The following is a 22,982-nucleotide window of genomic DNA, read 5'->3' as shown; positions in this document are numbered from 1 at the left end:
AGACTGATGTCAGGGGGGCGGGACAAAGGTGGAGGCAGGAAGATAGAGGGAGATCTGGGAAGGGGGAGGGGAAGAGAGGGACAGAGGAACTATCTAAAGTTGGAGAAGTCGATGTTCATACCACTGGGCTGCAAGCTGCCCAGGTGAAATATGAGGTGCTGTTCCTCCAATTTCCGGTGGGCCTCACTATGGCACTGGAGGAGGCCCATGACAGAAAGGTCAGACTGGGAGTGGGAGGGGAAGTTGAAGTGCTCAGCCACCGGGAGATCAGTTTGGCCAACGCGGACCGAGCGCAGGTGTTGAGCGAAGTGATCGCCGAGCCTGCGCTTGGTTTCGCCGATGTAAATAAGTTGACATCTGGAGCAGTGGATGCAATAGATGAGGTTGAAGGAGATGCAGGTGAACCCCTGTCTCACCTGGAAAGACTGTTTGGGTCCTTGGATGGAGTTGAGGGGGGGAGGTAAAGGGACAGGTGTTGCATCTCGTGCGGTTGCAGGGGAAAGTGCCCGGGGTTGGGGTGGTTTGGGTAGGAAGGGACGAGTGGACCAGGGAATTACGGAGGGAATGGTCTCTGCGGAACGCAGAGAGGGGAGGGGATGGGAAGATGTGGCCAGTGGTGGGGTCCCGTTGTAGGTGACGGAAATGTTGGCGGATGATTTGTTGGATACGCTGGCTGGTGGGGTGGAAGGTGAGAACGAGGGGGGATTCTGTCCTTGTTACGAATGAGGGGAGGGGGAGCAAGAGCGGAGCTGCGGGATGTAGAAGAGACCCTAGTGAGAGCCTCATCTATAATGGAAGAGGGTAAGCCCCGTTTCCTGAAGAATGAGGACATCTTTGACGTCCTAGTGTGAAACACCTCATCCCGGGCGCGGATGCGGCGTAGACGGAGGAATTGGGAGTAGGGGATAGACTTCTCGGCAAGACTAAATGGCACCAAGCTTGCCTCTATGGTGTTGCATAGGAAGGAACTGCAGATGCTGGTTTAAACCGAAGATGGACACAAAGAGCTGGAGTAACTCAGCGGGGGGGGAGGCAGCATCTCTGGAGAGAAGGAATTGTCGAGACCTGAAAGGTCGCCCATTCCTTCTCTCCAGTGACGCTGCCTGTCCTGCTGAGTTACTCCAGCTTTTTGTGCCTATTTTATGGCATTGTGTTCCCTGAGGTCTTGGCAGCCTTGAAGGACGTCTTTTGGCTCATTTGTGTCCACGTTAGATCTTTTAGTTGCACAGTCTGTCCAATTATTTAGTCTCCCCTGCTCCTTGTGATAGCATCGTGGAAACAGGCCATCGCTGGAGAGAAGGGATGGGTGACGTTTAGGGTCGAGACCCTTCAGACTGAAGAAGGGTCTCTACCCGAAAAGAGTCTGAAGAAGGGTATCGACCCGAAACGCCACCCATTCCTTCTCTCCGGAGATGCTGCATTTCCCGCTGAGTTACTCCAGCATTTTGTGTCTACCTTCGATTTAAACCAGCATTTGCAGTTCTCTCCTACCCATGGAAACAGGCCATTCAGCCCACCTTGTCCTTGAATGCCATGCCATTTTTAAAAATAATCCTCTACCCAGAGAAAATGACTGAGCGTTCACTTTATCCTTGTATGTCATACGGAATAGGAGCAGAATCAGGCCATTCGGCCCATCATGTTTTTCTCTGCCATTTGATCGTGGCTGATCTATTTTTCCCCTTTCATCCCTATTCTCCTGCCTTCTCCCTGTAACCTTTACCGCACTTGCTAATCAAGAACTTATCAATCTCCGCGTATAATGTACACAATGACCTGACCTCCGCAGCTGTCTGTGGCCATGAATTCCACAGATTCACCTTATTAACCTGATCTTGTTTCCCACCGTTGATCTTGTTTGTATACCTCAAGAAGGTCACCCTTCAGCCTTCTATGCTCCAAAGAAGAAAGTCCCATCCTATCCAACCTTTCCAATTAACTCAAGCCTGGGTAGCATCCTGGTCAATTTCTTTTGCACCATTTCCAACTTAAATGACATCGGTTTAGTTTAGTTTAGAGATACAGTGCCGAAACTGGCCCTTTGGCCAACTAAATCCACACCGACCAGCGATCCCCGCACATTAACACTATCCTACACACACTAGGGACAATTTACACTTGTACCATGCCAATTAACCTACAAACCAGAACGTCTTTAGAATGTGGGAGGAAACCGAAGACCTCGGAGAAAACCCACGCGGTCATGGGGAGAACGTACATACTCCGCACAGACAGCTCCCGTAGTATGGATGGAACCCGGGTCTACTGGTGCTGTAAGGGGGCAACTCTACTGGTGCTGTAAGGGGGCAACTCTACCGCTGCGCCACCGTGCCGCTCTTAAGGACATGCTTCCCGTAGCCTGGTGACCAGAACTGTATGGAGAGGAGCCCACTTCAATTCAGTGTTTCACTGAAAATTTCAACATCGATTATTATACTTGGGTCTTTTATTCACAAAATGCTGGAGTAACTCAGCAGGTCAGGCAGCATCTCAGGAGAGAAGGAATGGGTGACGTTTCGGGTCGAGACCCTTCTTCAGACTGATGTCAGGGGGGGGCGGGACAAAGGTTTTTCACAAAATGCTGGAGTAACTTATACTTGGGTCTATAGAGCTGGTCAGCCTTCTGATGTCGAGGGTTAACCGTTTGCCACCTGAGACATGGCTGGGTGCCAGGTCTAAAGTGTCTTGGTTTGGTGGGGAGGTGATTTGGGAATGGGTGCAGGGAGGAGGGGTGAGGGTGGGGGTTGGTTGCTAGTTGTGGGGTGACCGTCTCAAACGTGTTCTGACCTTTGCTTTCCTTGTTTGCAAGCCTCAAGATGGAGTGCGAAAAGTTGGCCAGTGAAAAGACTGAGATGCAACGACATTACGTGATGGTAAGTACTTGACCTTCCCCCTCTGAGATGCCTGGAGCAGCAAGGTCTTATTGCTTAATTCATAAAATGTCATGTTAAGGCAAATGTGAATCGTTACTGGGTAACAATCTTGTTTAAAAAAATAATAATGTCACTAATATGTGTAGGAAGGGATGCAGATGCTGGTTTACACTAAAGACGGGCACAAAAATGCTGGAATAATGTCAAAGAATAGGAGTAGAATCAGGTCTACTCTGCCATTCAGTCATGGCTGATCTATCTCTCCCTCCTAACCCCATTCTCCTGCCTTCTCCCCGTAACCTGATGGTAACATTTGATTCTGTTAATCCCTGCTATTCTGTTGTCCGTTTGTTGGTGGCAGTGTGGGTCGCTTGGCCTGTCCATATTCAACAACAGCAAGCACAGTTACTTCTTCAGCTGGTGGAGATGCCGTCTCAGCGCCAGGGTCCCAAGTTCAATCCTAACCCCCTGATGCTGTCGGTGTGGAGTTTGCATGTTCTCTTAGTGACCGCGTGGGTTTCCTCTGGGAGCTCCAGTTTCTTCCCTCGTCCCAAAGACGTGCGGGTTTGGAGTTTAGTTGGCCTCTGGAAATTGCCCCGAGTGGGCAGGGAGTGGAAGGGAAAGTGGGGTAACATGGAACTAGTGACATCGGGTAATCGGTGGTCAGCATGGACTCTGTGGGCTGAAGGGTCTGTTTTCATGCTGTACCTTTTCAATGAATATTGAATTGTAGATCAAGGCTGAAAAATGTCTTCAAACAGAAAGGGCAAGAAAAATATGTACCATTACCTGTGACAATTACAAGTCTACCGTGGGACTAAGATTTGAATAGTAGGTGCCCCCTGTACCATGTTTGATTCAAAGAGCCAAGCAGATTTGAAACTGCAAGTGATAGTCACACAGCGTGGAAACAGGCCAACTTGCCCACGCCACCAACATGCCCCGTCTATACTAGTCCCACCTGCCTATGTTTGGTCCATTTTCCTCTAAACCTATTCTGTCCATGTACCAACGTTTCCCTACACTGTCCATGTACCTGCTCAAATGCTCCTTGCGTGCTGTAATAGTCACTGCCTGGTTCTGAAATCTTGAACAAAAATGAAATGCTGGAAGAACTCAAACAGGAGGCAGGTGCAGGTCAATGATTTTGGTTGAAACCTTACATCAGGGATGGGAAGGAGCAGGAAGAATGGGCATGTGGGGTTGTGGACTGAAGCTGCTGGGTGATGGGTGGAATGAGATGGGGAGGGGATGATGGGCAGGGTGGTGGCGCAGCGGTAGGGCTACTGCCTTGCAGCACCAGAGACCCAGTTTGGACTCTGACTGCGGGTGCTTCTCTGTGCGGAGTTTGTACGTTCACCCCGTGACCTGCGTGGGTTTTCTGCGAGATCTTCGGTTTCCTCCCACACTCCAAAAGATGTATGGGATTGCAGTTTAATTGGCTTGGTATAAATGTAAAAATTGTTCCTATTGTGTCATAGAAACATAGAAAACATAGAAAATAGGTGCAGGAGTAGGCCATTCGGCCCTTCGAGCCTGCACCGCCATTCAATATGATCATGGCTGATCATCCAGCTCAGTAACCTGTACCTGCCTTCTCTCCATACCCCCTGATCCCTTTAGCCACAAGGGCCACATCTAACTCCCTCTTAAATATAGCCAATGAACTGGCCTCAACTACCTTCTGTGGCAGAGAATTCCACAGACTCACCACTCTCTGTGTGAAGAAATGTTTTCTCATCTCGGTCCTAAAAGGCTTCCCCCTTATCCTTAAGCTGTGACCCCTGGTTCTGGACTTCCCCAACATCGGGAACAATCTTCCCGCATCTAGCCTCTCCAACCCCTTAAGAATTTTATATGTTTCAATAAGATCCCCCCTCAGTCTTCTAAATTCCAGCGAGTGTAAGCCTAGTCTATCCAGTCTTTCTTCATATGAAAGTCCTGCCATCCCAGGGATCAATCTGGTGAACCTTCTCTGTACTCCCTCTAAGGCTAGTGTCGGGTTGTGTTAATGTGCGGGGATGGCTGGTCGCTGCGGACTCGGTGGGCCGAAGGGCCTGTTTCTACCCTGTACCTTTAAAACGTTTTTATAAAAGGAACTGGGTGGGGGAAGGATTGGGTGAGTGGCTGATCAATGCTCACATCAATTGTGTAAAACTGAACTGAACTCTGATGACAGGTGGCCTCTTTCATCCTCCTGTCTTCTGCAAAATACTAATTTTTAGCCTATTTCAAACAACTTGATTCGGGCTGTGGTTTACTGATTGTTGATATTGGCTGATGAATGCCAAGGAAGCTTGTATGACATCCTTCTATACACCAGCAGTTTTAAGTGAACTTGATATCATATCATATCATATATATACAGCCGGAAACAGGCCTTTTCGGCCCTCCAAGTCCGTGCCGCCCAGTGATCCCCGTACATTAACACTATCCTACACCCACTAGGGACAATTTTTACATTTACCCAGCCAATTAACCTACATACCTGTACGTCTTTGGAGTGTGGGAGGAAACCGAAGATCTCGGAGAAAACCCACGCAGGTCACGGGGAGAACGTACAAACTCCTTACAGTGCAGCACCCGTAGTCAGGATCGAACCTGAGTCTCCGGCGCTGCATTCGCTGTAAAGCAGCAACTCTACCGCTGCGCTACCGTGCCGCCCTAATTGATTTAATTGTATCACTGCCTAATATTCCAAAAATGAGGCATTTAATCCGTCAGCTCAAATGCATTGCCAGTAATGGCAATAATAATGTGAGCTACATTATTTTGGCGCTGCACCTTGCTTTGTAGGTCTCTTGCCTTTTCTCGTATTTACCCTGCCATTATTAGTTTAGTTTATTGTCATGTGTACTGAGAAACAGTGAAAAGCTTTTTTGTTATGTGCGATCCAGTCAGCAGAAAGACTGTACCTGATCGCAATCAGGCCGTGTACAGATAAAGGGAATAATGTTCAGTGCTAGGTGACGTTCGATTAAAAAATAGTTGACGGACTCTGAGATGGATGGTCGGTTGGTCAGGACCATCCTCTTGTTTTGTGCTGGGATGGTTCAGTTGCCTGATAACAGCTGGGAAGTGTACTCTTCCTGAATCTGGAGGTGTGTGTTTTCTCACTTCGGTGCCTCTTGCCTGATGGGAGAGGGCAGAAGTCTGGGGTGCGACTCGTCCTTGTCTTTGCTGGTGGCCTTGCCGAGGCAGCGTGAACTGCAGATGGAGCCGGTTGAAGGGAGGTTGGTTTGTGTGATGGTCTGGGTTGTGTCCCGAACTCTGCAGTTTCCTGCAGTTTCCTTGGATGGAGCTGCTGCCGAACTCTGCTGTCACGCGTCCTGTTAGAATGCTTTCTACGGCTCATCTGTAGAAGTTGAGGCAGAACGGGGACAATTCTCATTAGTAAAATTATTTCAGCTCAGTCCTTTTGAGGGGGGGGGGGGGGGGGGGGGAGATGAAACGATGGTTTTTATAAAAGTTTTCCACAAACAGAAGGCATAAATCTAGAGAGAGACGCAATAAACTGCAGACGCTGGAATCTTGAGCAAAGCACAAAGTGCTGGAGGAGCTTAGTGAGTAAGGGAGGGGATGGACAGGCGACATTGCGGGTCGGAACCAAAGATACTAGAGGAACAAGATGGACCACTCCATTGAAATCGCCTATACTGAAGTGTGGTACGCAAAGGAGCCATTTTAGTGGGCAAAACCCTCCCTCTCACTATGCCTCTCGCAGTGTAATCAGTGTTTTGGGGGAACAGTGTGTGATAATACCATTAAAATGCAGAATATACCTCGTCTATCAATTCACAGATTTTTGTTATTTTTCTTTTAAAATGTTTCTGCCCACTAACATGGCACCATGACCCACTACGGTTTTTAGAGTCGAGTGGTCTATCTTGTTCCTCTAGTATCTTTGGTCGGAACCCTTCTTCAATTTGATTGTAGTCTTGGACTTGAAGAGTCGTGACCTGTCCATTTCCTCTCCGGTTACTGCCTGACCCGCAAAGATTCTCCGGCGCCCTGTGTTTTGCTTCAGAGGTCTCCTGTTCACCTGCAGACCCTAAATAGTAGATGCTCCTGTGTGGGACAATGGCTGCATGAACACATTACGGGCATTCGTGGTTTTGGTGGATCAGAGTTCCCCTTGGGTTCGATGAACTAGATTGTCTACTTTTGATTTTGGATAGGCCAGGATTTCTGGCACGAGTCTTGTTTTTCTCTGTCGACTTTCAGAGATTAATTACCAACCTCTTGAGATTAGCACCACCTCTCTCCGATCTCTAGTGCGTAGGCCATGTACAGGCCTTGGCTGGAAAGTTACAACAGCTCTGCTCTGTTTTGCTGTTGTATTTCCTACAAGCTGGGTTGCCCTGTTTGATTTTTATGGGCCCAAATGTTTGAAAAGGTCTCTTCTTCATGCCATTCCTTCATAGGCGGCCAAATTTTAAAATTGGAACCTTGACATCTGCTGGTATTGGCAGGTTTGACTTGTTCGCATATTAATAGTAACATCGCCTTCAACTCTCATGCATGGTTTAGGAGTGTAGCAGCTAATTGGCAGTAGACAAAGTGCTTGGATAATCCTGTCCTATTTGCTTGAAATGTCTATTTAATTGGGCTCTCTCTCTGGCAGTTGACGAACTGGGCCTTGTAAGAGGCATTAGGTTAATTGGGCATTTTATTTGCCCAAGTAAAAGTCCTTCTACGATTGTGCAATCTGTCTGACGAAGGGTCTCGACCCAAACGTCACCTATCCATATTCTCCAGAGATGCTGCTGACACAAGTATTCCAGCACTTTGTGTCTTTTTTTTTTGTTGCAAAACCAACATTCTCAATCAATCGGTCGGTTATCGCTAGTAGACAGGAATACAGTGGTAACGTTACCAGCAGGTTACCCATGATCTTGTTTAATTGTGCAGCAGGCTTGATGCCTGTGTGGCCAATCTTGTGTCTAACCCTAATGGGTTTGTAGGTTAATTGGCCTCTACACTTGTTGCTTGTGTGTTGGAAAGAACCAGTGTATGGTGATCGCTGGTCGGTGCGGACTCATTGTGCTGAAGGGCCTGTTGACACGCCGTATCTCTAAACTCACGCCGTGCCTAACTCACTTGTGCATGCAAATGAAATATTAAGCGGAAAAAACAGTGCCCCGTGAGCCACACTTTCTTTACAATTGGCTTGTATTTTCCAGTGAAGGTGGATAGTTGGGCACTAAGATGGTCTTTAAAGACTCCAAAGACGTACAGGTGTGTAGGTTAATTGGCTGGGTAAATGTAAAAATTGTCCCTAGTGGGTGTAGGATAGTGTTCATGTACGGGGATCGCTGGGCGGCACGGACTTGGAAGGCCGAAAAGGCCTGTTTCCGGCTGTATATATATGATGATGATGATGATAAAGAGTTGGCTGGCACGGCAGTAGAGTTGCTGCTTTGCAGCGCCAGAGACCCGGGTTCGATCCTGATTACGGGTGCTGTCTGTACGGAGTTTATACGTTCTCCCCGTGACCTGCGTGGGTTTTTTCCGGGTGCTCTGGTTTCCTCCCACACAACAAAGAGGTGCGGGTTTGTAGGTTAATTGGCTTGGTATAAATAGTGTTACTGTGCGGGGATCGCTGGGCGGCGTGGACTCGGTGGGCCTGTTTATGTGCTGTGTCTCTAAACTAAACTAAAAGTTGCTTGTCTTCCTGCAAGTGTATGGGTCGGAGGCTTTGAGACTGTCCACTACTTGGGAGGGACACAGACTGAGGTCGTTTACTCTGTCACCTTCGGCTGGGGTTCCAAGGCTACCATCACACTGGTCGGTCTTTTAATTTTCCATTTGAGGGGGGGTGTGCGCCGTGTCCAGAGAACACCCAAAACTGACACCACATGAGTGTTTCTGAGGAATGTCAAAGCCAGGAAGAGCGATATTTGGGTTGAGTTCCTGTGTATACATGGGACATCTGTTCTGCCCTTTTCTGCTGGGAATCTTCTTGGATAATTCCCAGAATTTTGTACCAATAAAAAAAGATAAATGCATCCCCATGAAAGGAAGATGTGTAGTTGCCAGTGAACTTGACTGCGACATTGTTTTCGGGATGTTGTCCATGTTATCGTGCTCTTCCGGTGCGTGCCACGGGTCCTGTTGACGCACGCTTAGTTTAGTTTAATTTAAAGACAGGGAGAAGGTACAAACTCCATACAGACAGCACCTGTAACCAGGATCGAACCCGGGTCTCTGGCGCTGTAAGGCACCATGTCGCCCTCTGCCTTCTCCAAACTCACTTCAGTGTTTGTTTTTTTTTAGTTTAAAGATACATAGAAACATAGAACATAGGTGCAGGAGCAGGCCATTCGGTCCTTCGAGCCTGCACCGCCATTCAATATGATCATGGCTGATCATCCAGCTCAGTAACCTGTACCTGCCTTCTCTCCATACCCCCTGATCCCTTTACCCACAAGGGCCACATCTAACTCCCTCTTAAATATAGCCAATGAACTGGCCTCAACTACCTTCTGTGGCAGAGAATTCCACAGATTCACCACTCTCTGTGTGAAGAAATGTTTTCTCATCTCGGTCCTAAAAGACTTCCCCCTTATCCTTAAACTGTGACCCCTTTGTTCTGGACTTCCCCAACATCGGGAACAATCTTCCTGCATCTAGCCTGTCCAACCCCTTAAGAATTTTGTAAGTTTCTATAAGATCCCCCCTCAATCTTCTAAATTCCAGCGAGTTTAAAATACAGCGTGGAAACAGGCCCAACAAGTCCATGCCGACCAGCCATCCCCACACATTAACACTACCCTGCACATACTGGGGCCAATTTTACATTCGTACCAAACCAATTAACCTACAAACCGGCACGTCTTTGGAGTATGGGAGGAAACTGAAGACCTCGGAGAAAACCCACGCAGGTCGCGTGGAGAATGTATAAACTCTACCGACAAGCACCCGTAGTCAAGACCAAACGCGGGTCTCTGACGCTGTAAGGCAGTAGTTTTACTGCAACTGTCGTGAGGGGCTGTGATCGCCATCTTTCCATGCCTAACTATCGGCGGACACTTCAGTTGGACCTGGTACCTAGACACTGGGCTCAAGTTTTTCCTTTTGCATGGAGCCTCTCGACACTGCTGGGAGCCAGAATTGTCTAGGGTAGATGTCTGGAATGAAAACGAAATGTGGCCATCTTACAATGCAGCAAGTGTTAGTGTAACTTTGCACCTTCTACCTTACTTTGAAGCCATTCCCAAGTTCTCTTCTGCACCCTCAAGTTCTGAGCACTGTTTCTTTACCTTATTTGGAAAAAATGTCAAATATGGCCAAGTGTCAGCTATTTTTGGAAGTTTGAAAGGGAGCTATGCTAACTTATCCCGAGCCCGCTGCTGTTTGCTTTGGATGAAGTCGGGTAGGACTGATAGACGTAGCAGTGAGAGCCTTTGGCACATTCTGCGGTCCATTGGATTCCAGAGAAGAAAAAAAAAATAGCTGGGATAAGTAACTTCCCACCCAGTAATAATGAATGTGCAAATAAAAGCGAGCTAAGTATTTGTTAAAGGGGGGGGGGGGGGGGGAAATCGCAGGTCCCGAGCCCGATGGCTTTAAAAGGCAAGTGTTTGTGCGACGTTGAAGCTTGGCAAACTGCCAGACTTGTAAATGGAGGTGTGCAGCCACGCATCAAAGAACTGCGTCTTGTACTTTTATTAAAACCTGATTTGTAAGTTGTTTGACAGTGCCAAAAAAAATACATTTGCAGTAGTTAGTGCTGGAGCAGATTTATAGCCCGGGTTTAATTTTCTCTGGTGACCAATTTAGAGATTTTGGAGGCTGCTGTAACAGGTAATTGCACTGCTTAGACGCTCCCCCTAGATGATGATTGCAGCCCCTGTAGGATAACTGCTGTACTTTAGGGATTAAAAGGGAAATTGTTCAAATTCCTCAGTGGCCTCATCACTCCTTTTTATCCCAATCTTCATCTGTGGAAGGACGCAGATAATGGGATGATGTTAACGCAGTTACCACACTGCAAGCAGTCCAGATGCTTGGGTGGCGCAGCTGGCAGAGATGCTGCCTCGCAGCGCCTGAGACCTGGGCTGTCTGTGTGGAGTTTGCACGTTCTCCCTGTGACTGCGAGGGCTTTCCTCACACCTGCCCCACGTGGACGTGTGGTAATTGGCCCCTGCAAGTTGCCCCTCGTGTGTGGTGAGCGGGAGGAGAATGTGAGAGAACATGGAACTAGTGTGAGCAGGTGATTGATGGTCAGCATGGGCTGCTCTGTCTCTAAACTAAACTAATGTTTTGCTGCCGAGAGTTCAAACCTCGTGGCAGTAGCTGTGGGGTTTTAAACAATTAATTAAGCGATCTGGAATGAAAATGGTTGCATCAGTTATGTTGGTCATGAAACTACAGGATTATCAGGAAATCCCATTTTAGTTTGCTATCTTCTCTCCTCTCCTATCGGGGAAAAGCTATTGAAGTGTGAAGATGCGCACCTCCAGATTTAGGGACAGTGTCTTCCTAGTTGTTATCAGGCAACTAAACCATCCTACCGTCAACTAGAGAGCAGTCTTGAGCTACTATCTACCTCACTGGACATCTTTGGGCTATCTTTAAACGGACTTTATCTTGCAATAATCATTATCCCCCTTATCGTGCATCTGTACACTGGATAGCTCGTTTGTAATTTTGTCTTTCTGCTGACTGTTTAGCACGCAACGAAAGCTTTTCACTGTACCTCGGTACATGTGACTATAAACTAAACTCACTGTTATAAAAGAAAGCAACTGTGCTAATTTGGCTTGTATGTGACTTCATATCCACAATATTAAAGTTGACACAGAACTCTCCATTGAACTATGTAAGAAAATAACTGCAGATGCTGGTACAAATCGAAGGTATTTATTTCACAAAATGCTGCAGTAACTCAGCAGGTCAGGCAGCATCTCAGGAGAGAAGGAATGGGTGACGTTTTGGGTCGAGACCCTTCCTCAGACTGATGTCAGGTGGGCGGGACAAAGGAACTGTATTGAACTAGCTAATCAAGCTACTAGATTTTGTCAGAACCATAGGACGTTGATCCCAAAGTGGGCGGCACGGTGGCTCAGCGGTGGAGTTGCTGCTCTACAGCGCCAGAGACCCGGGCTTGATCCTGACTATGGATGCTGTCTGTATGGAGTTTGTACTTTTCCCCTGGGACCGCATGGGTTTACTCCAGCTTCCACTCACGTTCTAAAGACGTGCAGGTTTGCTGGTTAATTGGCTTCTGCAAATTGTCCCTGGTGTGTAGGATAGAACTAGTGTGTGGGTCAGGCAGCATCTCAGGAGAGAAGGAATGGGTGACGTTTCGGGTCGAGACCCTTCTTCAGACTGATTTTCACAATTTTGTGAATAAATACCTTCGATTTGTACCAGCATCTGCAGTTATTTTCTTACACTAGCGTGTGGGTAATCATTGGCTGGTGCAAACTCAGTGGACCAAAGTGCCTGTTTCCACACCGTATCTCTAAAATAGGCCAAAAAGACAGCTCAGTGGTTCTTTATTGTCACGTATGCACGGCATAGTGATGTTCTTTAACACAACCACAAATGCACAGTCACCACAATTTTGGCACCTTTATAAATTGCAAAATAACAGAGACCACAAGGAGTCCATTGTTCAGTCCACCTGTTGGAAGTCCTGGATCCAAGATATCTGTATTCCCACAACCCGATGTCCTCTGCTAACCACTTCCTCATCCACTAGGGGCAATTTCGGGGCAGAGTTTAGTTTAGAGATGTAGCGCAGAAATAGGCCCTTCGGCCCATCGAGTCCGCACCGACCAGTGATCCCCGCACGCTAACACTATCCTTCACCAGGGGCAATTTACACATACACCAAGCCAATACCTGTACGTCTTTGGAGTGTGGGAGGAAACCGAAGATCTCGGAGAAAACCCATGCAGGTCACGGAGAGAACGTACGGACGGGATCGATCCCTACGTTGATTATGGAGGTGGATTCACCTACAGACCTGCACGTCCTTGGGATGTGGGAGGGAACTGAAGCACCTGGAGGAACATAGCGAATGTGCAATCTCCACACAGACAGCACCTAAGGTCCGTGTGGAATCCGGGCCTCTGGCGCTGTGTGGCAGCAGCTCTACCAGCTGTGCCACTGTGCTGCACTATGTCTGTTGCCGGAGTGCTTGGTATCACCGCTGGTGACTGGGTGGTGAAGGACATATCTGCTGCAGGTAGTGAGGGAACCAACACGAAGAATAATCCATTGACCTCGTTCCCCTCACCGTGCATCTGCCCATGACAGCACCGGTAGAAGCAATTGTTAATTTTCCTAAACGGGCACCTTAGGTCATGAATGACCTGACTTGCAAGGATCTGACTTTACACAAATTCTCCAACACTCTTTTTTTTCAACCCAGCTATAATAAAATATTTCATGACTTGCTGTGACATGTATTCCATTAGTTTAATTTAGGGTAATGTTAGGGAGATTATTCAATGTAGTCAAATAATTATGTAAGCGAAACGATGCGATATGGAGTCGTAAGGTCATAAGGAATAGGAGTAGAATTAGGCCATTTGGCCCATCAAGTCTACTCCACCATTCAATCGTGGCTGATATATATCTCGCCCTCCTAACCCCATTCTTCTGCATTATCCCCATAACCTCTGACACCTGTACTGATCAAGAATCTATCTCTGCCTTAAAAATATCTGCTGACTTGCCCTCCACAGCCTTCTGTGGCATGGATATGGAACATGGATATTGATTATGTGCAGCCAGATAAGAGTTGGTCTTGGCATCATGTTTGGCACAGACATTGTGGGCCAAAGGGCCTGTTCCTGTGCGGTGCTGTTGTACGATGTGGGAGAGTACAAACGTTTCGGGCTTCACATTGGCCAAGTCAGTTCTTGGAAGCTGAATCCTTTTGCAATCTGGGAACTGCCTCTACTTGCAGTTTGCTAATGGACTGCAGGTTCTGGTCTGATAGGGAACTGAGCGCTGTAGATTCCTCAAGTTTGAACAGTTGCATTTTGGAGGAAGATGTAGCTTGTACAAAGATTGCGATCGAGTCAGACTGACCTTCGTGGGGGAGCAATCCAGAAAAGAGGCAGGGGCAGGATAAAGCCTGGCGATAGGTGAATGGAAGAGGGGTTGTTTGGAAAATGGGTGGAGTAAGTGACAAAGGCTGGAAGTGGAAAGGAATCAAAAGGGTGTCAGAGAAGTGGATTGAAATGTAAGTGGTGGGGGGGGGGGGGGTGGGAGGATGGGGAGCGGGGGGAGGGGGGTAGGAGGATGGGGAGCGGGGGCGGGGGGGTAAATAAGTGACCGAAGATAGATACAAAATGCTGGACTCAGTAACTCAGCGGGACAGGCAGCATCTCTGGAGAGAAGGAATGGGTGACATTTTGGGTCGAGACCAAAACACCTTTTTGTCTCCTTTTCACTTCCCGTCTTTGTTGCTTGCTCCACCCATTTTTCAATCAACCATGCTCTCATTCACCTATATCCACCAAGCTTTATCCTGCCCCCCCCCCCCCCCTCCTCTTTACTAGATTTCCCCTCCCTCCCCCACGACAGACCGCCCCAACCCGAAACATCGTCTCGGGTCTCTCATTCCCTCCACATATGTTGCCTGACCCGCTGAGTTCCTCCAGCACTTTGTTTTCCTTTCAAGATTCCAGCATCAGCAGTTCCTTGATCATCTGTAACTATGGAAGTGCAAACTATGGCTGTGGTATTTATTCACAAAATGCTGGAGTAACTCAGCAGGTCAGGCAGCATCTCAGGAGAGAAGAAATGGGGGACTGCCCTCAAACTATGGCTGTGGAGTGATTTGTTGCCGTCTCGTCGTGGGTGCAGGAGGCCATGTGTTCACGGCCCACTCCCAGCATTCATTATTACCGCTTGCGCTCCAGAGCAATTGTGAGCTGTTGAGGCCACAGGGTTAAAGTCACCGAGTGACACAGCATGGAAACAGGCCCTTCGGCCTAACCGGCCCATGCTGACTAAGATGCTCCATCCACACCAGCCCCAGTTTCCCATGCCTGGCTCATATTCCTCGAAAGCTTCCCTATCCATGTAGTTGTCCAAATGTCTTTTGGATAAGAAAATAACTGCAGATGCTGGTACAAATCGAAGGTATTTATTCACAAAATGCTGGAGTAACTCAGCAGGTCAGGCAGCATCTCGGGAGAGAAGGAATGTCAATTCCCTCTACAGATGTTGCCTGATCCACCGAGTTCCTCCAGCATGTCCTGTTTTGCTTAATAAATACGTGTCATGTTAGAAATGCGGATCTGGCATACTGTCACGGGTTTTGTCACAGAAAAGCACTGATTCTTTATATTCCTACCCCCCTTCCAAAAAACACATTGCTTGGGGCCATTGATGTTCCATGCTGCACCTTGTATAAGTTAAAGAAGCAGAATTAGGCCATTCGGCACATTAAGTCTACTCCACCCTTCAATCATGGCTGACCTATCTTCCCCTCATTAAACCCATTATTTTCCACGCTACACCTTTTGATCTGAGGAAAGGGCGATGAGTTGAAGGGGGAGTTGCTTAAACGAGGCAAGTGAGTGCGTAAGTAGAGGCGACTGGTTGGGTCTGTGTTCAAGGAACAAGGCGAGGTCTCTTGCCCCTTTCTGTTGTGCGATGCAGGTGGGGAGAGATGAGCCAGCTGACACAGTGGAATCCTAGCTGAGGGCATTGGAGGTATCACACGCTGGGTGAACGGACTGATCCAGGAGAGAGAGAGAGAGAGGGGATGGATCTGGATGAAGGTGTAGAGCGATGAGCCAGTTGACTCCAGGAAATGTGAGCTGAGGGCATTAAGAAACATCGCTCGGGACCCTGTGACCACGTGGGTTTTCTCCAGGCGCTCCGGTTTCCCCCTGCGTTCCAAAGGTGTGCGGCTTTGTAGGTTAATTGACATCTGTTAATTGTCCTTGGTGCATAGGATAGAACTAGTGTGTGGGGTGATCGCTGGTCGGCGTAGACTGGGTGGGCTGAAGGGCCTGTTTCCATGCTGGATCTCTAAACTATAGGCGCGAACACTACTGAGTATGATTCTATTGGTTGTATAGGAACCGAGAATTTATGAAGTGTTTTTGCACAATTTTTGTTTGTATGTATATTTTCATTTCCAAGGAAGCTTTTTTCATTAGAATAAAAAAAAAAAAATCCTGCTCTGCAGCTGAGGCAACTGCAAAATCTAACTCCCAAGTGTTAATCATCCTTTCCCACCCCCCCTGAGCAAAGAGCAAAGTTCTGGAGGAACCCAGCAGGTCAGGCAGCATCTGCAGAGGAAATGGACAGATGATTTTCGGGTCGGGACCCTTCAGAGTTGAGCCCGTTGTCTGCTTCCTGTCTGTAGGGCCGGCCTGCTACCTATTAACAGAATCAAACAGGCCCGGACATATCCTGCCCCTGACCTGAATATTGTGGTATCAGATGGACCTGACTTGACCTAAATCTGCAGTGCACTGTGCAGCCTGTCAGACTCGACTGGGAGCACTCTGTGGCAGATAAGAGTCTAAAACTCATTCTTTTTGTTAAACCATTAACCCTGATCCTGTTTATCTCCCAGTGCATCTTCAAGTTATTTTAGAATAATGCATACAAATATGGAAAAGAGAAGAAAAAAAATTATTCCCGATCCCAATGGGAATTTCATTTAACCAGCGATTTCATTTAATCTTTCCATCCAAGATTTTAGATTAGCCCCTTGTGTCGTGTTGAAACCAGTTTTTTTTTTTGGGGGGGAGGGGGGGGTTTGTGGCTTTTATTTTGAATGTTTGTTGCTTTGCTAATGTGTGGTTTTGTTTTATTTCAGTACTATGAGATGTCATATGGCCTCAATCTTGAGATGCATAAACAAGTAAGTACAAGAGGAAATGAAAGGCTTTGATGAGGTAAATGAATGGAATAATTGCCTGTCATCTGCAGTCCATGCGTGGGACTAGAACTACGCGGGTCGTATGAATGTAAATCACTATTTGGTTTTGCAATTCCTTCCCCCTAAAGCTTGGCCCGCAAGGCCCTGCCACTGGCAGATGGCTGTTTCACATTCAGTTTGGAAGAACAGTGTTTTTGTAATGATAGGAAACTGTGTTTCTGGTAATTGTGGAGCAGATGGGAGGGTGCAGGGTTTTGAAGAGGGGGGGGGGGGGGGGGGTGGAGGGGGGGAAGAGAGATTTGTCTGCAGTATAAGAAAATAACTGCAGATGCTGGTACAAATCGATTTATTCACAAAATGCTGGAGTAACTCAGCAGGTCAGGCAGCATCTCGGGAGAGAAGGAATGGGTGACGTTTCGGGTCGAGCCTTCTTCAAACACAGTCTGCAGTGTTTATAGAGATGTGGCATGGAAACAGGCCCTTCGTCCCACCGAGTCCACGCCGACCATCAATCACCCGTTCACACTGGTTCTGCGTTTGTCCCACTTTTGCGTCCACTCTCTGCACACAGGGAGCAATTTACAGAGGGGCAGTTAACCTACCAACCCGCACGTCTTTGGCGTGTGGGAGGAAACTGGAAGAAACCCTCGTTGACAAAGGGGGGAAATGTGCAAACTCCACACAGGCAGCACCCGAGGTCAGGTTCGAACCTGGGCCTCCGGCGCTGTGAGTCAACGGCTCTATCGGCTGTGCCACTGCACCGCCTTTGAAGATGATGAAAGAGCATTTGTGTAAGAAGAAACTGCTGGTGCAGGGCGGCACGGTGGCGCAGCGGTAGAGTTGCTGCCTTACAGCGAGTGCAGCGCCGGAGACTCGGGTTCGATCCTGACTACGGGCGCCGTCTGTACGGAGTTTGTACGTTCTCCCCGTGACCTGCGTGGGTTTTCTCCGAGATCTTCGGTTTCCTCCCACACTCCAAAGACGTACAGGTATGTAGGTTAATTGACTGGGTAAATGTAAAACATTTTTTTTTTTAATTGTCCCTAGTGTGTGTGTAGGATAGTGTTAATATGCGGGGATCGCTGGGCGGCGCGGACTCGGTGGGCCTAAGGGCCTGTTTCCGCGCTGTATCTCTAAATCTAAATCTAAAAATTTACACCGAAGATAGACACAAAATGATTGAGCAACTCAGCAGAAGAGTATTTGTTTTGCCTGCTCTGCAGTCATTTTTACCTATGCCATGGTCGTGTGGCTTGAGGATCTGTGTATGCTTTTAGTTATCTAACTAAAAGCAAACGGTTGCTGGAAGTTAGCAGGTCACATAGCACCTGTGGAGGCAAGGCGGGTGGTAGACGTTTTGGGTCGAGACCTTGTATCAGGAACCTATGGTTTCACATTCAGTCTTTGTTAAAGGTTGAAGTGGTGTTACAATGCAGTCCATGTGGCCAGTGTATTGTCCAGTGACTCTTACAAACCCCTGCAGATACACCATAGGAAGCTTACTGTCGGCTTGCAGCACAGCTTGGTTTGGGAACAGCCCTATCCAAGACCGCAGGAGATTGCAGAGAGTTGTAGATGTAGCCCAGTCCTTCACACAGACCAGATTCCCCGCCATAGAAGGGTCTTGACCCGATATTCCTTTTCTCCAGAGATGCTACCTGACCCTCAGAGCTTCTCCAGCATTTTGTGTCGATCCCCACCCCAGACTCCATCTCCACATCAGGAAAGCAGCCAACATAATCAAGGATATCCCATCCTGCTCATTCCTTCTCTCTGCTCCTGTCCAGCAGAAAGAACAGAAGCTTGAACGAACGCAAAACCAGACTTTGGAATACTTTCTTCCCCTCTTGTTATCAGGCTTCTGAAAGATCCTTCCATAAGCCAGGGTACTGCAAATTCACCTCTACCCCATTGTCGACATTAGCTTTGTGTTTATGGATCTGATGTGCTACAATGTTGAGAACTATATTCTCCACTCTTTACTCGACCTATTGTACTTGAGTTTGGGTTTATTTATAGTCTCTGATCTTTTTGGATAACATGCAAAATGAAGCTTTTCACTGTGCCTTGGCACACATGACAATAATGGAGCTCAACCTAAATGATTTGTAGATGTCAAGATGGCAAGGATCGATTGCCTGTGTGACCAGCTGGAAGGAGCATGTAACGTTTTGGATGAACTAATCTGCAAAGTGTCCCAGATCGCCAGTAACCATTGTATTTGGTGGCCTTCTGTTAAACGCGCTCGGACAGAAATGTCCAGTTTGGAAGTAACTTTGAATGTGCGTTCCTTCAAATGTTATGCATTTAAATACGCTGAGCAAGTGTAGTAACAGTGACACGCAAATGGGAAGGATTGAATGCAAACTGGAACTTAACCAAATGCCCAATTTATGAAAGGAGAGGCAAACATTGGAAACTTCTTGCATCCCTCTCGAACGTTACAAACTGGCTAACAGTTACAACATGGATAAGAAGGGTTTGAGAGAGATATGGGCCATAGAAGGCATAGATGGGCCAAATAAGGCAAATGGGACTAGCACAACATGCCAGCTTGGTTGGCTTGGACGAGGTGGGTCATATTTCCATGCAATATTCTGAATTGCAAATATCAAATTTCTCAATTTTTAATCCTTAAACCAAATTTCAAAAATATTGCTAATGCAGCGAACATTGACACTCAGCAAGGTTACTGCCTTATCGCAATGATGTAAATCTCATACTATTTGGGAACTGTCAGGCCTGATAATATTGAAATTGTGGAACCAGCCATAAAGTGCCAGCGACCGAGAGAGATAATTTGCATTTCTAAGTGCCTTCCACAACCTCTGCATCAAAACATTTGCAGCCAAGAAATTATTTTTTATTACGCGAGGCAGTCATATGACGATAGACACAAAAATGCTGGAGTAACTCAGCGGGTCAGGCGGCATCTCTGGAGAAAAGGAATGGGTGACGTTTCGGGTCGAAACTCTTCTTCAGACTGAGGGTCAGGGGGGATGGAAACTAGGCTCTAGAAACTAGAAACGGTTCAGAACAAATCAGAGCCAGCACCGATGACCAAGCAAAGGTAGAGAGGGCAATGGTCCATTGTCGGCTGTGGTAGAGGTGTTAATGAAAGGATATAATGCAGGGCGAGCATTGGAACTGGTAGGATAACTGGGGTGGGCGAGGGGTGGAGAGAGAGGGAATGCAGGGGGTTGGTTTGTATACACAGGACAATCCTGCAAACCTACTTGAAGCTTGTTTAGTTTAGAGATACATCGCGGGAAAAGGCCCTTTGGTCCACCGAGTCCGCACTGACCAGCGATCTCCACACACTAACACTATCCTACATACACCAGGGGCAATTTACGTTTATGCCAAGCCAATTAACCCACAAATCTGTAGGTCTTTGGAGCGTGGGAGGAATCCGACGATCTCGGAGAAAACCCCTGCGGTCACGTGGAAACATAGAAACATAGAAAATAGGTGCGGGAGTAGGCCATTCGGCCCTTCGAGCCTGCACCGCCATTCAATGTGATCATGGCTGATCATCCAGCTCAGTAACCTGTACCTGCCTTCTCTCCATACCCCCTGATCCCTTTAGCCACAAGGGCCACATCTAACTCCCTCTTAAATATAGCCAATGAACTGGCCTCAACTACCTACTGTGACCTCTTGTTCTGGAGAACATACAAACTCCATACAGACTGTACCCACAGTCAGGATCGAACCCGGATCCCTGGTGCTGCAAGGCAGTAGCTCTACCACCACCAGGCTCTTACTCTATTTTTATATATCAGCAATAACATTATGCAGTGTATTTTCTTGCATGCAAAAAGTTTTAAGGGACACATGATTAATAAACATGCATGTCACATTGGCAGAAGACAAAATAATGATGTTTAACTTTTGGAAATGTCACACAGGAGCATTTCCATTTTGGGAACACACAGGATCCAGTGTCCTGTTAATGTTTAATCATCTATGCAAATGATAACCAAAATGTAGCCTTTTGACTCTGTGCTGTTTATGAGAACACGTCTTCAAAGCTGTACATTTTTTAAAGGAAAAAATACTAGTATTTTTAATGCTTTGTCTTGCCCTCAAATGTCTCCAAGCATTTTAAATTCAAGGCACGACGCCACTGCAGTGTCTTGTCGAGGACTAAATTGCGTATAAAAATATGAGGCATAGATATTGTAGACAGTCAGAACCTTTTCCCCCAGGGTGGAATTGTTCTCTAGGGGGCATAGCTATTAGGTGGAATTTTAATAGAGATGTGCTGGGGCATGTTTTTTTTTTTAACACACTGGTGGGGGCCTGGAATGCATTGCCAGGAGTGGTGGTGAAGGCAGATATGATAATGGTATTTACGAAGCCTTTGGATAAGCACATGGCAGTGCAGGGGATAGGGATATGGATGATGTACAGGCAGATGAGATCAGTTTAGCTTGACATCATGTTCAGCACAAACACAGCCCTGATCCAACGCTGTACTGTCTGACGAAGGGTCTCGGCCCGAAACGTCGTCCATACCTTCTCTCCAGAGATACTGCTTGTCCCGCTGAGTTACTCCAGCATTTTGTGTCTTCCTGTACTATTCTATGTTCTAAATGTTCGCTTTGAACTCTGTAGACTGAGATGCCTAATGAGACCACCTACTTTCACTTGGGCTCAAATGATGATGCAGGCACGTCTTTGGTTTTTGTTCAAACGTTGCCTTACAATACTGTACATGGTGCCAATTGGGATGGGAATGTGGGCCCTTTATCACCCTACAACATCACCTCTATCAGTGTGGCACCCTTAGTGTGGATTGGGGTACACACTACTGTACGTAGTTCTTTGTCCAGACATCTGCCTATCAACACCCCTTCCCCCACCCCACACTCCGCAATCAGTCCGAAGAAGGATGTCAACCTCAGACGTCACCTACTTATGTTCTCCAGGCATGCTGTCTGACCCAAAATGCTGGAGTAACTTGGCGGGTCAGGCAGCATCTCTGGAGAAAAGGAATAGGTGACGTTTTGGTCAAGACCCTTCTTCACACGGAGAGTCTGAGAGTCAGGCTCTCAGTCTAAAGGAGGGTCTCGACCAGTCTATATTTGGTATAAACCAGCATCTGCAGTTCTTTCCTACATACACGTTGCCTGACCTGCAGAGTTACTCCAGCACTTTGTGTCTTTTTTTTGTAAACCAGCATCTGCAGTTCCTTGTTTCCCCGTATAATCCTTGACTTGAGTTGAACATGCAGAGATGAGTGTTGATGATTTAAACAAGTTTGGTGCCCTGGGATCTGTTGCGATGATTCATGAAGCTTGTTAATCAAGTTTTCTGTTGTTTTTATGAGATAAAAGAAACGTTGAGTGCGGCTGGGATTTTGCCTGAGTCTTTGATGTAAGGCTTCGTGAATGTGGATCATATTTGCCGACATACTGTGGGTGGTGGGGGAAAGGCTTACGTCAGCAGAAAACCCGCTATATGCAGATTGCGTGTACATGGCAGGTGTGGATACCACTTGCATTGCAGGGGAAATGTCTCCCCTCGTCTGCATGGTTCCACGTGTTTAAAGCTGCATATACATCAGCAAATTCACGGCTGTGTCTTTCATCCTGGTTTTTGGAGAGAGTGGCATTTTTCCCCTCCCGATTTAAGGTTGGAGTATTCACTCTCCTTCTCCAGAGACGTTGAGGTGCGGCACAGTGGGACAGCAGTAGAGATGCTGCCTCGCAGCGCAAGAGACCCGGGTTCGATACTGACTGTGGGTGCTGTCTGTGCAGAGTTTGCACGTTCTCTCTGTGACTGCTTAGGTTTTCTCCAGGTGCTCGGTTTCCTCCCACATTCCAAAGACGTGCATGTTTAAAGGTTAATTGGCTTCTTCTGCAAATTGCCCCTGAGTGTGTAGGATGGTGTAGGATACCTCGAACTAGTATAATCAATGTACAATCGGTGGGCCAAATGGCCTGTTTTCATGCTGTATCTCTAAACCTTATTCCAAACATAGTGGCAATTATGGTTGTTAACGTCTTTACATTGAACCACTCTGACGAGTGCCCATGGAATTAATTTTTTACTATTTTTGCTAAAATAGACTGAGTTGAGGGGGCAAGTTTTGTTTCTACACAAGGTTGGTAGGTGACTGGAACACGCTACCAGGGGTGGAGGTGGAGGCAGAGGCCATGGTGGCATTTAAGAGGCATTTGGATAAGCATGTAGAGATGGATCATTTGCAGGCGAATGAGATTAGTTTGTCTTTG

At 47.3% G+C, this 22,982-nt stretch overlaps 1 protein-coding gene across 6 annotated transcripts in view; it reads left to right on the top strand.

The window, feature by feature from the left end:
* The window catches only part of LOC144607165 (transducin-like enhancer protein 4), a 567,195-nt gene that overhangs the window by 397,944 nt on the left and 146,269 nt on the right, over positions 1-22,982 (top strand). For 5 of the 6 annotated variants that reach the window (XM_078423817.1, XM_078423814.1, XM_078423815.1 and 2 more), the window contains exons 2-3: positions 2,810-2,873; positions 16,678-16,722. In XM_078423817.1, coding sequence (XP_078279943.1) covers positions 2,817-2,873; positions 16,678-16,722 — 102 coding nt within the window. In that variant the 5' untranslated portion in view covers positions 2,810-2,816. Of the gene's footprint in view, positions 1-2,808; positions 2,874-16,677; positions 16,723-22,982 lie in introns of all 6 variants that reach the window. The other variant, XM_078423813.1, reaches the window with a different exon arrangement.

This window comes from Rhinoraja longicauda, chromosome 28 (assembly GCF_053455715.1).
Source record: "Rhinoraja longicauda isolate Sanriku21f chromosome 28, sRhiLon1.1, whole genome shotgun sequence".
Classification (NCBI taxonomy): domain Eukaryota; kingdom Metazoa; phylum Chordata; class Chondrichthyes; order Rajiformes; family Arhynchobatidae; genus Rhinoraja; species Rhinoraja longicauda.
Note: the sequence above shows the minus strand (reverse complement) of the source record. Positions and strands in the feature narration are given on the sequence as shown.